General features: G+C 47.4%; 1 protein-coding gene across 1 annotated transcript; it reads left to right on the top strand.

Annotated features, from left to right (window-relative positions):
- Window positions 1-9,896: 9,896 nt before the first annotated feature.
- On the top strand, window positions 9,897-14,558 carry LOC119454173 (E3 SUMO-protein ligase ZBED1-like). The gene is made up of 5 exons (XM_049668182.1): window positions 9,897-10,642; window positions 11,976-12,123; window positions 12,220-13,418; window positions 13,616-13,808; window positions 13,899-14,558. The coding sequence occupies exons 1-5, from the start codon at window positions 10,400-10,402 to the stop codon at window positions 14,348-14,350; spliced, it is 2,235 nt and encodes a 744-aa protein (XP_049524139.1). The 5' UTR covers window positions 9,897-10,399; the 3' UTR covers window positions 14,351-14,558.
- The last annotated feature ends 733 nt before the right edge of the window (window positions 14,559-15,291 follow it).

Consider the following 15,291-nt stretch of genomic DNA (forward strand, 5'->3'; position numbering starts at 1 on the left):
CCATGTCATCAATCTTCCCAGACTTCCCAATCGAGAAACTTGCGGCGTACAATCAACCTCTCTATATGGCTTTCATAGATTATGAAAAGGCATTTGATTCAGTAGAGATACCAGCAATCATAGAGGTATTGCGTAATCAAGGAGTATAGGAGGCATACGTGAACATCTTGGCAAATATGTACAAGGATTCCACAGCTATCTTGGTTCTCCATACGAAAAGTAGAAAGTTACCTATCAAGAAAGGGGTCAGGCAAGGAGACAGTCTCTCCAATGCTATTCACTGCATGCTTAGAAGTATTCAAGCTCTTAGACTGGGAAGGCTTAGGAGTGAGAATCAACGGCGAATATCTCAGCAACCTTCGGTTTGCAGATGACATTGTCCTATTCAGCAACAATAGGCACGAATTACAGCAAATCATTGAGGACCTTAACCGAGAAAGTGTAAGAGTGGGGTTGAAGAATAATATGCAGGAGACAAAGGTAATGTTCAATAGCCTGGCAAGGGAACAAGAATTCAGGATCGCCAGTCAGCCTCTCGAGTCTGCTATGAGTACTTTTATCTAGGTCACTTACTCACAGGGGACCCGGATCATGAGATGGAAATTTAAAGAACAAAATTGGTTAGAGTGCATACGGCAGGCATTACGAAATCCTAACTGGGAGCTTACCACTGTCGGGGAAAAGAAAAGTCTACAATCATTGCATTCTGCCGGTGCTAACATATATGGGACAGAGGTTAACAAAGAATCTTGAGAACAAGTTGGGGACTGCGCAAACAGCGATGGAACGGAAAGTGATAGGCGTAACGTTAAGAGACAGGAACGCAGCGGTGTGAATGAGATATTAAACAGGGAGGCGCGATAGTTGACATTAGGAGAAAAAATGGAGATGGACAGGACATGTAATGCATAGGGTAGATAACCGGTGGACCATTAGAGTTACAGCATGGATACCAAGAGGAGGGAAGCGCAGTCGAGGGCGGAAGAAAATTAGTTAGGGTGATGAAATTAAGAAATTTGCTGGCTCAAGTCGGAATCGGCTAGCTCAAGACCGGGGAAATTGGAGTTTTCAGGGAGAGGCCTTTGTCCTCCAGTAGACATAAATATAGGCTGATAATGATGATGATGATGATGATAAAAGGGACCCTTAATAATCCCTCGGGCTTAGTGAAAAAATTGTCCGTGCTGTGAACATCTCAGCCAAGTTTTGCTGTTGAGCGCGGTGCGGGGAGCTCGCAAGCGGAACGCGAAGTCACCTGTTTCTTAGACATTCTCTTTTCAAGCAAGTCTTCCTACTAACCATTTGCGAAGCTGCCGGCGGCTTGAATATGTCGTCATATGCAAGACTCCGATAGTCGCACTATCGCGCAAAACGCGAAGCATCGATTCCGGTAGCAAATTAGCGGACAGCTATGCGAAGTAAGTTAAGGATAGTTGTTTTATCGGCCGTCTAAACTCGTAAACATTCGCCTACTAACTAAATATGCAAGCATTGTGTCACGCGTTCACAGCCAAACAAAAGCACATCTCACTCGATGAGCGCAGACACTCGCTTTCCCAACGCTAGCGTGAGGAAGAATGGCAGCCGCAGCGAGTGAATTGACCTTCGTGCTGCCTCTCGCTTCAACGCGTAATAAGCGTCAAGAACACCGTGCACACGAACCTTTAAGCCCACAGGGCCCCTAGACTGTACTCATCGCATATCGCTTTCAAGACAGGGCTTGGGCGGCCGCGCTCAGCCGCGTCATACGCAGCCGCCGCCGGAGTAGAACCCCCCGGTGCCTTGCGTGCGGTGGAGGACGGCGTGCTTCCTCCCAGCCTTCCTCCCTTGCGCGCGCGAGGTCAAGCCACCATCCTCGGCTCACCCTCGCACGCTTTTACTCGTACCTAGAGCATACGGCACGCCGCCACGGTGTAATCGCACTTCGACATTATACGAAACATCTCGGTAACACCGACGGTGACGACAACAGCGGAAATACGCCTGGTTTGTCCATATAATTACTATCGCCATGAGAGTGCTTTAGGGCCACTTTAATACTCACAGGTCAATTACTCACAGAGGACGCTGATTATGAGAAAGAAATTTACAGAAGAATAAAATTAGGTTGGAGTGCATCCAGGCATTCCCAAATCCTGACTGGGAGCTTACCACTGTCGTTGAAAAGAAAAGTGTACAATCATTGCAGTCTACCGGTGCTAACATATGGGGTAGAAACTTAGAGGTTAACAAAGAAGCTCGAGAACAAGTTGAGGACCACACAAAGCGCGATGGAACGAAAACTCTTAGGACTAACGTTGAGACAGGAAGAGAGCGGCGTGAATCAGAGAACAAACAGGGATAGCCGATATTCTAGTTGACATTAAGCGGAAGAAATATGGACCTGGGCAGGCCATGTAATGCGTGGGATAAATACCCGTGGACCATTAGGGCTACAGAATGGATACCAAAAGAAGGGAAGCGTAGCCGAGGACCGCAGAAAACCCGGTGGCGTGACAAAGTTAGAAAATTTGCAGGCGCAAGTTGGTGCGCCCGCAAATTTCATCAACCCACCTGGGGTAATTGGAGATCGCAGGGTGAGGCCTTCGTCCTGCAGTGGACATAAATATAGGATGATGATGATGAATAAGTAGTTGGAAAAGTTATAAAGTGCATGGTCGTCCTGCCCAGACGTCCAGACAATAATGCTGTTGACTCCACTAACCACAGCTGAAAGGCGAGTGACGCCTTGGAAATTGCATGGTCATGCTCCAGGTGCTCTAGCCTTTATCTGCACTTCAAGGCAGCACAGTTGATGCTTACTGCGAGACGTGCAGCTACAGAAATCCGTCCGCACCTTTTCCTTCCTCCAGGCCAGCGACTGCGACCGCAGGTGGCACTAAAGGTTACCACACACCATACAATATCTTGAATGGTCCGGCAACAATGAACGATCATGCTCCGAAGAGCCAAGGCGCAGGTAGGCTGCGGGGAGAAGTAAAGTTGGCGTCAGAAAAAGTTGGTTTGCTGAGGATAGCTGTGGAACGTCATGCTGTCGACTAGATGTTTTTTTTTTTGTTCTGCCAGGCCTAATATCGCACCGGGAGTTCACTAACGCCGACCGCTTCCCGTCGATGTGAGCTCGTACACAATCGGGCGGCCACGCCTTCAACGCCACTGGCTCTCATCATCACGCCATCTTTCTGAAATGTCCTGTAGCCGCCAGCGCACTGCTCTTTCTGCCCAGCAGCAGTTGCCTTGAGTGCTGTGCCGTGCCAACATACCACACCCGTGTACAGCTAGGACATCATCGAAGGTCAAGCGCTACGCCGAACGACGTTATCGCTCTCAACTCCTTGCTCTCCCTTGCTCTTCATTTGTTCGGCGAGTTTTTTTTTTTTTTGCACGATACGATTAGAGGCGCGCATCAAATAGCTTGTAGATATCTGTCTCTCGAAAAATTTGGACCGACAGCCGAACGCAGTGCAGTGTAACACACCGTGCCAAAGAGCAAGCTGTCACAGGGAAGAACTTGAGAAGCTGGCACATGATGCACGTAAATTGCGTAAATGACTGCAGCGCCAATTTATTCATTTGTCATAATTTTTTTATTGCGCAAGTAGGCCTTGTGGTATAATTTAAATGAAAACATAAAAGCTTCTTTCCTGGATGAAATCAACGGTTGACCGGCACAAAGAGCCATGCGTTCTTTGGTGAAAGTCAGGCGGGTAGCCAAAATGTTGGCCCAGGATTCGTAGGGTGCGGGCACAGCTATCTGAAGGTACGGATAGCTTCTGAGAAAGTGGTCTAATGTGGCCTGTGTTGCAGCCGCTCGACAGGGACGGCAGGACGCAGGGGTCCCTGTGTACCAACTGTTCATGTGGCCCTATTCGGGTTGATTTAAGCGCACCAAACTTGCACACACCGAAGCAAGATACACAGAAGACCAATACCAAACTTCAAATAGTATTAGGTCTGGGTTAATGCTCTATAATGTATAAAAAGCAGTCACCGAGAGGGGTGTGCAGAATAATGTCAATGCGCACAACTATCGCCAAAAACTACCACACGCTTTGTGCATGCAGATGCACAAAAATAGACCCCGTTGCTTTTGACATTAACAAACCAACAAATAAACAAACAAATACCTAATCACTAAATTATTTGGATCAGCCTCATCGATAAATGGACAGAGAAGCTACAACAAAGTGTTAAACGAGCTACCGAAACTGTTCCAGAAGAGGCAGGGATACAGGAGATGGATAGCAGATTATTGCACATCTGGTAAGCGAAAGGTAGTATGCTGAAAAGATGGAAAAAGCAAAAGCATAAGCGGAAATTAATGATGAGAATTGCATAATTAGACAAGGAAATCAAAGTTTATGCGAATGGGTTAACCCGACAAAATTGGCAACCCACGTGAAACTCGATGGAAAGCCAGATGTGTATGTCCAAGGCCTGGAACATTCTCCGATTCCTCTTGGATCCCGGGAGTACAAAAACCGTACCAAGGCACCATCTACAGGAGGTTATACGCAGCTATGAAGGTACAGAAGAGCTCTTTCGACAGCTCTAAAAGATGCACGTTGGAGATGCAGATAGAGAACGACTCCCGGATTACAGAGGTAATGAGAATCCTGATCTCGATACTTCATTACGGAGCCAGAAGTCAGATATGAACTTACAGGCTCAACCCGAAATCTGCGCCAGGACCTGATGGGATAACCAACAAAACGCTCAGGAACCTCGACGATATATCCATCCGAGCTCTCACAGGCTATATGAATAACTGCTGGGAGCAAGGTAGCATTCGCAGTCAATGGAAAGCAGCCCAATTCATCTTTATACCGAAGCCTGGAAAGAAACAACAACGGACAAACTTAAGGCCCATATCGCTAACATCCTGCGTCGCTAAACTGATGGAACATGTGGTTCTCACACGCCTCACGAGCTACATGGATGATGGAAGACTTTACCGTGGTTGCTGAGTGGCTATGGTGTTGAGCACGAGGTCGCGGGATCGAATCCCGGCCACGGCGGCCGCATTTCGATGGGGGCGAAATGCGAAAACACCCGTATACTTAGATTTAGGTGCACGTTAAAGAACCCCAGGTGGTCCAAATTTCCGGAGTCCCCCACTACGGCGTGCCTCATAATCAGATCGTGGTTTTGGGACGTAAAACCCCATAATCTAATCTAATCTAAGACATTAACCACATAGCACGGTGGGATTTCGACCAAAGTTATCGACGCAGGATATTATGCTCAAACTGAAACATCTGTCGGAGCTAACACGAGAAAGATCGAGCCCTGACAGCGTTGAGTTTTCGAATTGATTTTTTATTCTCGCTCTGCAACTGCCGCGCGGTCGAATGCCAACGTCTTCTTCCTTGACGGGCGCCGCATGCTGAAGCGCTACAGGACTTCCCCCGCCCCCCGTAGAGCGTGAGCCATAGGAGTCGCCCAGTGAACGTGCTTGGATGTGGGCATCCAGACTGGAGATGGAAGCTCCGCGGACACGAGAGCGGCAATGTGTGCAGGTTTTAGTCCATCGGCAGCCACGACGTATTCACGGCCGTTAATGTCCAGCGTGAACGTCTTAGGTGTACGATGGAGTACGCGAAATGAGCCATCATAGGCCGGTGTGAGTGGTGGCCGTATTTGGTCACGCCGAACGAAGACGTGACTGCAGTCATGCAGATCCTGGCTGACGAAGACAGACTGGTGGTGTCGGTCGGCAGGAATTACAGGAGAAAGGTCGTGAAACGTGGTGCGCCGCTCTCGAATGTACGTGAAGGCATCATGAGTGGAAGGGGGCGACGACGGCTCAAAGAATTCCTCTGGAAGACGCAGGGACACGCCATAGACTAGTTCGGCTGATGAGCAGCCAAAATCCGTCTTCAATGCTGATCGGATGCCCAGAAGTACTCAGGAGAGGTGATCAAGCCAACGTTCTCTTGGCTGGTGAACAGTGAGGGCAGCTTTCAGTTGTCAATGAAGCCGTTCGACCATGCCATTGGTGGAAGGATGGTAGGCCGTCGTGTGGATGTGTCGAATGCCCAAGATATTGGCAAGTGCGGTGAAAAGGGCCGATTGAAATTTACGACCACGATCGGTGGTGACGACAGAAGGGCATCCAAAGCGTGATACCCAGCCGTTTGTGAACGCCTTAGCCACTGTCAGTGCTGTAATGTCGGAAATGGGAAACGCTTCCGGCCATCTGGTGAAGCGATCCACACATGTCAGTAGGTAACAGGCCCCTTGTGATGGTGGAAGAGGGCCGACGATGTCGAGATGGACGTGGGGAAACCTTGCGTCGGGAGGCCTAAAGGGGACCGTGTGACGGTGAATTTTAACACGCTGGCACTGAAGGCAGGTTCGCGCCCAGCGTCGGACGTCAGCACTGATGCTTGGCCAAAGGAAACGAGATGTGACTAGTTTCTGTGTCGCACGAATACCCGGATGGCTCATGTTGTGCAATTGATCAAAAATTGCACGACGAAAAGCTGTAGGCACGAAGGGCCGAGGAACACCAGTAGACATTTCGCACGTTATTAATGAGGTAGAGAATGGAAGCAGGCACTCCGTGAAAGATGAAGTGGATGAAGAGCGAAGACTATGCAGCTCAGGATCGTTGCTCTGGGCAGCTGCTAGCTCTTCCATGTCTAGTGGTGGTTGGGTCGACAGGGCATCGATGCGTGAGAGTGCATCAGCGGCGGCATTTTCCGGCCCGTGGACGTGTCTGAGATCCACGGTGAGCTCGAAGATAAAGCATAGTTGATGGATCTCCCATAGATGCGGGTGTGAAAACTTTAGATACCAAGGCGATACTAGGGCTTGATCTAACAAAGGTCTTTGACACTGTCACGCACAAGGCAGTACTACAAAATCTCCAAGAGCTTAGTCTAGGACCTAAAACATACGCGTACATCAAAGACTTCTTGACGGATCGTACGGCAATGATTACAATTGGAGGAACCAAATCGGATGAGCTAAAGCTAAGTAATAGGGGTACTCCGCATGCATGGGTCCTATACCCCTTTCTATTCAACGTGGAAATATCGGTCTTCCTGCGAGACTCTAAAAGATAGAAGGACTCGGACACAGCCTATATGTGAGCTAAATCACCCTCTGAGTGACGGCTGGAAGCGTCCGGCATGTGGAACAGATCCTCCAAACAGCAGTAAACACGGTCGAAGACTACATCAGAGACAAGGGACTGCGATGTTCCTCTCAAAAATCAGAACTTCTGTCTATAGACCCACATGCAGGGGTCGAAAAAGCATTAAGGAAAGGCCGCATTTTTGTGGTCGCCGTAGAAGGCACCAGGATACCGGTAGCGGAGAGCCTACGAATACTGGGGCTCCGCAAATCCGAAAACGGTCATAATGGAGAAACAATCAGACTACTGGAAATAATGTTCACTAAACAATCAGACTAATCAAGCGGATATCCAACAGGAACTGGAACATGAAAGAGCACAATATTATCCGATTATTACAAACATTCGTAATCAGTAGTATTGTATATGTGGTCCCTTACCTTAAGCTCTACGCTGTGGAGAAAGCCAAGGTAGAATGCACCATTAGAAGGGCGTATAAGCAAGCCTTGGCACTTCCAGCAAATACGTCAAACTAGAGGTTCCTAGCGCTCGGCGTGCATAACATATTAGACGAACTTCTTAAGGCCAAGAGAGTGGTGCAGTATGAAAGACTAACACACATCTTAGACGACATTGGGATAACCTACGAAGCATAGCGGGGACTGCGGATAGACATCCCAAGGAAAATAAGGGATCATCTCTCAATACCCTCCTACCCAAGAAACATGCATCCGGAGTTTCACGAAGATAGAAGAATCGCAAGAGCGAGAGCTCTCCACAAAAGATTCAGTAGTGCCAGGGACGTGGTCTATGTGAACGCCGCGGAGTACACAGACAGGGTATGTCGATAGTTGCTACGATTCTAGAAGGTGACTCCAGATTTAGTGGCACTGTAAAAACAGGAAAGGCGGATGTGGCAAATGAGGCTGCCTTAGCACTGGAAATAGCCTCCATGCAAACCGACATCGTAGTCAGCGACTGCAAGACCGCCGTCAAGAACTATGACAAATGAAGAATCTCGCCGGAAGCGCTAAGAATTTTAGCCAATTTTCGTGAAGATCGAGATGGTTACAAAGGCACCCGCACACAGCTCCCTTCCCGGGTGCGAAATAGCGCACAACCTGGCTGGAGAACTGGCGGACCGAGCAGATCACACGCAACTACTGGGAACAGAGAGAGACCGGATGACCAGCTTTACCGCGATTGCCAAAGGCTATTAAATGGGAAGGGCTCATTTTCCCCCGGCACACTCCTCGCTAAGTAGACGGCAAGCGAAGACATGGCGCTTGTTACAAACATACATATCCGAATCCGGTGGCCTACCACGGTTACTATCCAGAACTTTACAACGATAGATACAGATTCTGTCAAGAAAGGGCGGATTAAAACATATGGTTTTGCCTTGTCCTGGGACACCCACACAGAATAAGACACACAAGACGGGAGAGCAGTGGGAGACCGCGCTGCTCAGTTCTGCATCGGAAGACCAACTTAAGGCAATCCAGCAGGCCGAAGATGGCGCCAGAGCCCAAGGGCTCGAGGCCGTCATCTAGGTAGAGAGGCCTAGGTCTCACAAATCTGCTGTACTAAAATAAAGTTTATATCTCCTCCTCCTCAACCTCATGTTTCTCTCGAACACAATAAGGGCGATGGTAAAAAAAATGTCGCAGTTTCGCCCGAAAGGCGAAGCATCAATTGCGATAGCAAATTAGTAGAGAGCTATTCGGAGTAGGGATAGTAGTTTTATCGGCTGCATAAACTTGGACACATTCGCTTACTAACTGAATTAACAAGCGTGGTGTCAGCGCACACAAGCAAACATGAATAGATCACACTGAATGACCGCAGACAACGACTGTCAAAAGGCTGGCAGCAAGCGCAGCCGCCGCAGCGGGCGAAGGTTCGCGCGGTCTATCGCTTCAACGGAAACTGAGCAGCGAATACACAGCGCATACAAAGGTCAGAGCCGTGCCGAGATAAGAGACCGTGCGGGCGACCGCCACCACCGGGCAAAGTGCAGAGGAGTTGTGCAGAGGAGACGTTGTTGGCAGAGAAGCTGCCCCCTCTCCCTCTCGCGCTGCCTTCCCGCTTTCTTGCTTTCGCGTGGGAGATTGAGTGGCCAGTTCCCCTTGCGCCCGGTTGCCAGATAAGCATTTGGTGAAGCAGCACAGCGTCGGCCCGCCTCCCTCCCATACCCCCACGGCCTTTCGCGCGACGGTCGCGTTTGCTTTCCGCCGTGCGTTCGCTCTCCGTGATAGCGCGCTCTCACTCGCGCATACGGCGCACGCCGACGATTTTATCGCCCTTGGACTTTATACGGAACCTCACGGCGACGGCGACGGCAGAAATGCGGTTGAAGTGTCCATATAATTGCTATCGCAATAAAAAATATTTCGTGTTCTATTTTGATTCATGTTCGATTCTTCGAGCATTTCTCTTTGTGTCTGCAACCTAAGATACATAATGTGCGTGTGTCAGCTAATGATTGATGACAATATAGGCAACTCTTGCGCTTATTAGATAAATTATATCATTGGGTGCTTCCCGCGCCGTCATATATCTTTATGCATGGTATGCATACTATTCAGCACTTGAAAAAATGGCGTTATTTCTCTCGCTACCTTCTTCCCGTCTAAATTGGGCGTCAGTAAATTAGGCTCCCAGACAACTGCAACAAATGGGTTCAGCTTTCTTTGGCCTGCCGACAAGCTTGGGTTCTGTATCGCAAATGTAATAGGGATGGTAATATCGATGAACGGTTAATCGATTAATCGACTAAAAGTATGCCGCAAAGCGATTAATCGTCATCGATCTCTACCTTACATTTAATCGATTTAATCGATTAAACCAATTCGATTAATCGCTTTCCAGACAGTGGCAGAAGTGGCGGGAAAATTTTGAAACCGCTCTGTATAATGCGGAGCACGAACAGCCACGGCGGGGCTGCGAAGAGCGAGAGCGACTGTCGACTGTTTTTCCGAATCCCGAGTTCTGCCGAGTCGGCCAAGCGCTCCCCCGCTTTACGCACACGTAGCACAGGCTGCCCGGGGTCCCAGGCGCCGGAGAGAGGCCACCCCCGTGGAGAAAGAAATGAACTAGGCGAAAGCAACAAGTCTTGGCAATACTCTCTCCTAATTTCTCCTTCCTCCATACCGACCCTCCTCCCACTCTGGCTATCGCCTCCCCTCCAACCTTTCTGTGTGGCTGCGTGCTGGACTGCTGGTTGGCCATTAGTGCAAGTGCGTGTGGGTCGCTCTTTGTATCGAAGTCGCGATAGCACTTTCGTACATATTGTTGTGTTACCGTTGTCACGCCATAATGCCATCTGATCGGAAGAGAAGTGCGGTGTGGGCATTGTTCACTGAAGATGAGAAGACGAAGAGCGCTAAGTGTGATAAATGTGGCAAACAATATTCTAAGCCGGCGACGGAAACCCTGCGATACCACCTGCTGCACGCCCACTTCATTAAAGTGCCAAAGGGGCCTCCTACAAGGAAAGGCGACCATGACGACGATGTCGACGATCCTCCTTCTGCTCAAGGCGCCAATCAGCCTGTTCTGGTAAGTTCTTATTCATTCGTTATTTAAGAGGAAGGCTTCTATCTAAATATATGGGAACGGAGAAATCGGTTTTCTCGGCAGCCACTGCACCAAATTTGATGACGTTTGTTGCATTTGAAAGAACAAGTTAAAACTAGTGACTGTTGGTTGAAAAGTTTTGATTTATTTCGCCCATTATTTAATAAACATTGGCAAAAATCGCTAATTTTCAGAAAACGAAACTATCATGTTTACAACTCAAACCCTTGTAAACAATGTAAAAATTCACGTAAGATGTAAATTGACTTATCAAAATTTTCCGCTTTGGATGATCCAATGGATGCAATTGAGAGATCTGCGATATATGTTCTTGGTGCAGAGCTACAATTATGTAAACTTCGTGCTTCTGCTTTTTTTTTCCCTAACTTACTAAATTCTAAAAATTGCTTGAAAAAGCCGGGCCCTGAATCGAACTTCCGCTTCCAACGGGCACTAGAATTTAAGTTTCTCTGTCAAATTCAACAGATTTCATTAAAATCGGTCCAGGGGTTATCTCAGAAAAGTGTTGCTGTGTTTTACATGTATTTGAATAGGCGGCATCGGAGTCGGGCCCGAACTAAAGGTTCTATCCATCACTGCGTCATTTATTTGTAAAATCAAGTTTCAATTCCATTGTGCAATAAATTCATCTGTCATTTGGGGCTTTAATTGCATGCTCATTAGGATAATACTAACAGTTTTGACAGTTAAGGAGCTACTTAGGTGGTTTCACTGGGATTTGTCCCCTTCTGTTCAGCGATTGCGATTCCATTTTCTTTCTTTGTTGTGTTGCCCCTATCTCCCAGGTCATCCTACGTAAGCCTTTGCAAATTAATGTCGCATATTTTCAAAATATCATCATGATCATCATCAGCCTATATCAGCAATGATCATCATCAGCCAGACTGCAGGAGCAGGACGAAGGCCTCTCCCGGTGATCTCTAGTTACCCCTGTCTTGCGCTAGCTGATTCCAACTTGCGCTTGCAAATTTCTCAAATTCGTCACCCGACCGAGTTTTCTGCCGTCCTCGACTGCGCTTCCCTTCTCTTGGTATCCATTCTGTAAGTCTAATGGACCACCGGTTATCCATGTTACGCATTACATGGCCTGCCCAGCTCCATTTTTTCCGCTTACTGTGAACTAAAATATCGGCTATCTTCGTTTGTTCTCCGATCCACACCGCTCTCTTCCTGTCTCTTAACGTTAGGCCTAACATTTTTCGTTCCATCGCTCTTCGTGCGGTCCTCAACTTTTTCTCGAGCTTCTTTGTTAACCTCAAAGTTTTCACAATATACGCTTCGTTTAATTCCACAGGCTGAAGAAAGTGCTGCTGGCTCGGCGGCAACAACTGGGTCTGCAACTAGAAAACCCGCTAATGCCGCTACAAGCCCTCGAGGTTCTGTTCCTTCCTCGTTTGTGGGACCCATGGAAAAGTGCCTCTCCAGTGCTAGTGTGTTTGCAAGTAAGTCTGTACTCGCGATTGGTGACTTTCGCAGAGCGAGAAAATTAGCTTGTCAATGGGTACGACAACATGACTTTGTCCATTGGTGTTTTTCAGGAGGAGGAGTCCGTGAAAAGCATGCTACTGATGCTCTCGTATACATGATCACGCACGACGACTTGCCTCTGAGCACAACCGAGAAGGATGGCTTCAAGATGTTCGTGAAGGCATTGCAGCCACTCTACAAGCCTCCCACTGAGCCTACTGTCACAAAGAGCCTCGACGCTAAGTACGAGGACCTCAGGGCACATTATGGGCGGAGAATTCAAGCAGCTGATCATCTGAACCTCACGGCTGACCTTTGGACGCATGAGAGCACAATGCGGTCGTACCTAGGCCTCACGGTGCATTTTAGAGAAGGTAAATATTTTCAGGAAAATTTGAAAAATGAGAAACCCTTTTCCTTTGTCATGACGCGTAACCATATTTTCTGTGCGTACCCTAATAAACAATGTTTTACTGTTTTAGGTACCGAACTAGTGAATGTCGAAACTGGCGTTAAGCACATGCCAGAAAGAAAAACAAGTTTGAATATTCGCGTAGCAATGCGCGAATTATGCGACGAGTGGAATATTGACCAGAAGAAAGTCCGGGCTGTCATCACAGATGGTGGGCAAAACATTAAGGCAGCTGTCCGCGAAGAATTTGGTGCCGATAAGCACATTTCCTGTGTAGCCCATCTCTTAAACCAAGTAGGTCAAGCTGCCATTGGTCTAGCAATGTCCAAAGCCCCTTCGGAACTTGAAGCACGTGAGGTTCTGGTGGTCCCGGAGAATGAAGAAGATGCTGAGGCTGTGCTGGAGGACGTCCCTGATGCAGATGCACCCGACGATGACGGTTCACCACTCGTCGACCTTCGGCCACTGCTAATGAAGGTGAAGAGGATCGTTCGCTTCTTTCGCACCAGCGATGTTGCATCAAGGCTATTGGTGGAAATGCAGCTCCAGGATGGCAAGCAGGAGCATGATGCATTAAAATTAATCCAGGAAGTCAGGACCCGGTGGAATTCTTGCTATTACATGTTGGAGCGCTTCTTGAAGTTGTCCGAGCCTGTCAGCCGGGTCCTCTTACAGCTGCAGAGGGAGAGAGGAGCCACTCGGAGAAAGCCGCCCAATCTAATCTCTGGTGACCAGCTTGACGTCCTTAGCGAAGTAAAGGACCTACTAAAGCCATTGGAGGAAGCCACGCTTATGGTTTCGAAGGGTCGTTCCGTGACACTCAGCGATGTAATCCCCATGGTGTACGGCCTAAAGCAGGTGAATCATCTTTACTCTATAATTTAGAGTTCAATTGGCTACTCTGTAGTCACATACACGCCGACAGTTCGCATGTAGCAGTGTCCGTTAAGTATGCCTGAATTTACACTGTCGGAAAAGCGTGCATGCTGAAAGAACAGTGGCGTAACAAACACTATTGTCTTTAAAAAGTGGCAAATATTTATTGTCTTTTACAGGGTATCCACAGCTTTCAGCCTAGTCACCCCGTCACTCTCAATCTGCAGCAAAAGCTGCTCTCAGAAGTGAACACACGATTTAGTGGCATCGAGTACCTGCGCCCGTACGCGGCCGCGACAATTTTGGACCCACGGTACAAGAAGTATGTTTTCGAACATCCTCAGGCGGTGGCAATGATCGTCCGGTACCTAAGTAAGTTAACATGATTTATTTATTTGTAGCTAGGAAAGGCCAGGAGAAGAAAATTTTAATACAATTTTGACTAATAACAACATCGTGCAGGTGGAAAAGTTGCTGAAAAGGTTGGTGCTGCCGGCCGCGCTCTAGAAGAGGATCTTGCTAGGCCGAATACGTCGCCTCCTTCTTATGGCATCTGGACCGCCGTTGACCAGGCACTTCGCCGTAACTGCACTGGTACAATGGATCAAGAGTCGGAAAGCCAAATGCCTTCACAATTGAAGGCATACTGTAACAACCCCGTCGTTGATCGTCGTGCCAATCCCAGGCCGCTGGAGACGTGGCACAGCATGCGTGTGGGTTTGGAGCACGTATTCGAAGTAGCGATGGAGTTTTTGTCGATCCCAGCAACATCTGTAGCGTCAGAGCGGCTGTTCTCACACGCTGGTTGTGTGGCCAGTCAAAGAAGGTGCCGGTTGTCACCCAAACACCTGAGCCAGTTGACATTCCTTCGCTCTGTGGAAAAGAGCATGTGGTTCAATAACATTAACCATTAATTTTCTTCTCTCCCTATCCATATTTCAAGTTTTTGCATACTTTAGTTGGACCTCACCTATCACATGTGCCATATTTTTTAAGTGCCATTTTTTTTCCTATTGTTTAATTATTAAGTGCTTCACTCAGTAAGTGCCATTTTATACTTATATTGTTTATTCCTTCACTAGTCACTAGTGGCAATTATAGTTGACCTTTAACAAATTAAAGATTGTTCTTTATCAAAAGTTTATACGCTTGTATTTCTTATCCTGGTTCCACCTTTCAAACGTTAAAATTGGGACTTATGTTAGTAGATACCTGTGCTTCAGCCTTTTTAAAGCGCCCGGAAAAAAAGTCGATTAATCGATTAATCGATGAAAAACCCTGCATCGAAAGCGATTAATCGATTATAGGCTAAACCGACGAACGATTAATCGTTAATCGATTAAAAATATTAATCGACCATCCCTAAAATGTAATGATTTTATCAGGGTTCTTATTGAGCAGACAATTTTTGAGGAAGGACCACGTTCCATTCTACAGTTGGGACATAGTGTCCCAACTACTATGAACAAGACTTAGATAACGCGTGAATACAATACATTTACCGATGTATGTACTTGGTTTATTACTTCCGCGAAAACGACTGCTGTTTCCTAGACACTGCCGTTAAAAATAGAGTTACTTTTCTATTTCAGAGACATAATGCACATCGCAGGTAATTAGTCATCTGGAAATACTTTGCTATTATGAACATACTATAACTTCAATGGTTTCTGCTGGTTGAATGAATCTTTCTTTTCCTTAAATTAGTCTTGTGAAATATTTTATTGAACGCGAAACGCTTCCACAAAATGCCATACAGGCATTTTTCTACAAAGTGTCTGTTCTGACGCGTTCGATTGCTAGTTTTAGTGTGATTGTCGTTCACTTTGGGTTTTTTTTCTCTCCTGTAGTATTG

The sequence above is a fragment of the Dermacentor silvarum genome, chromosome 5 (genome assembly GCF_013339745.2).
Source record: "Dermacentor silvarum isolate Dsil-2018 chromosome 5, BIME_Dsil_1.4, whole genome shotgun sequence".
NCBI lineage: Eukaryota > Metazoa > Arthropoda > Arachnida > Ixodida > Ixodidae > Dermacentor > Dermacentor silvarum.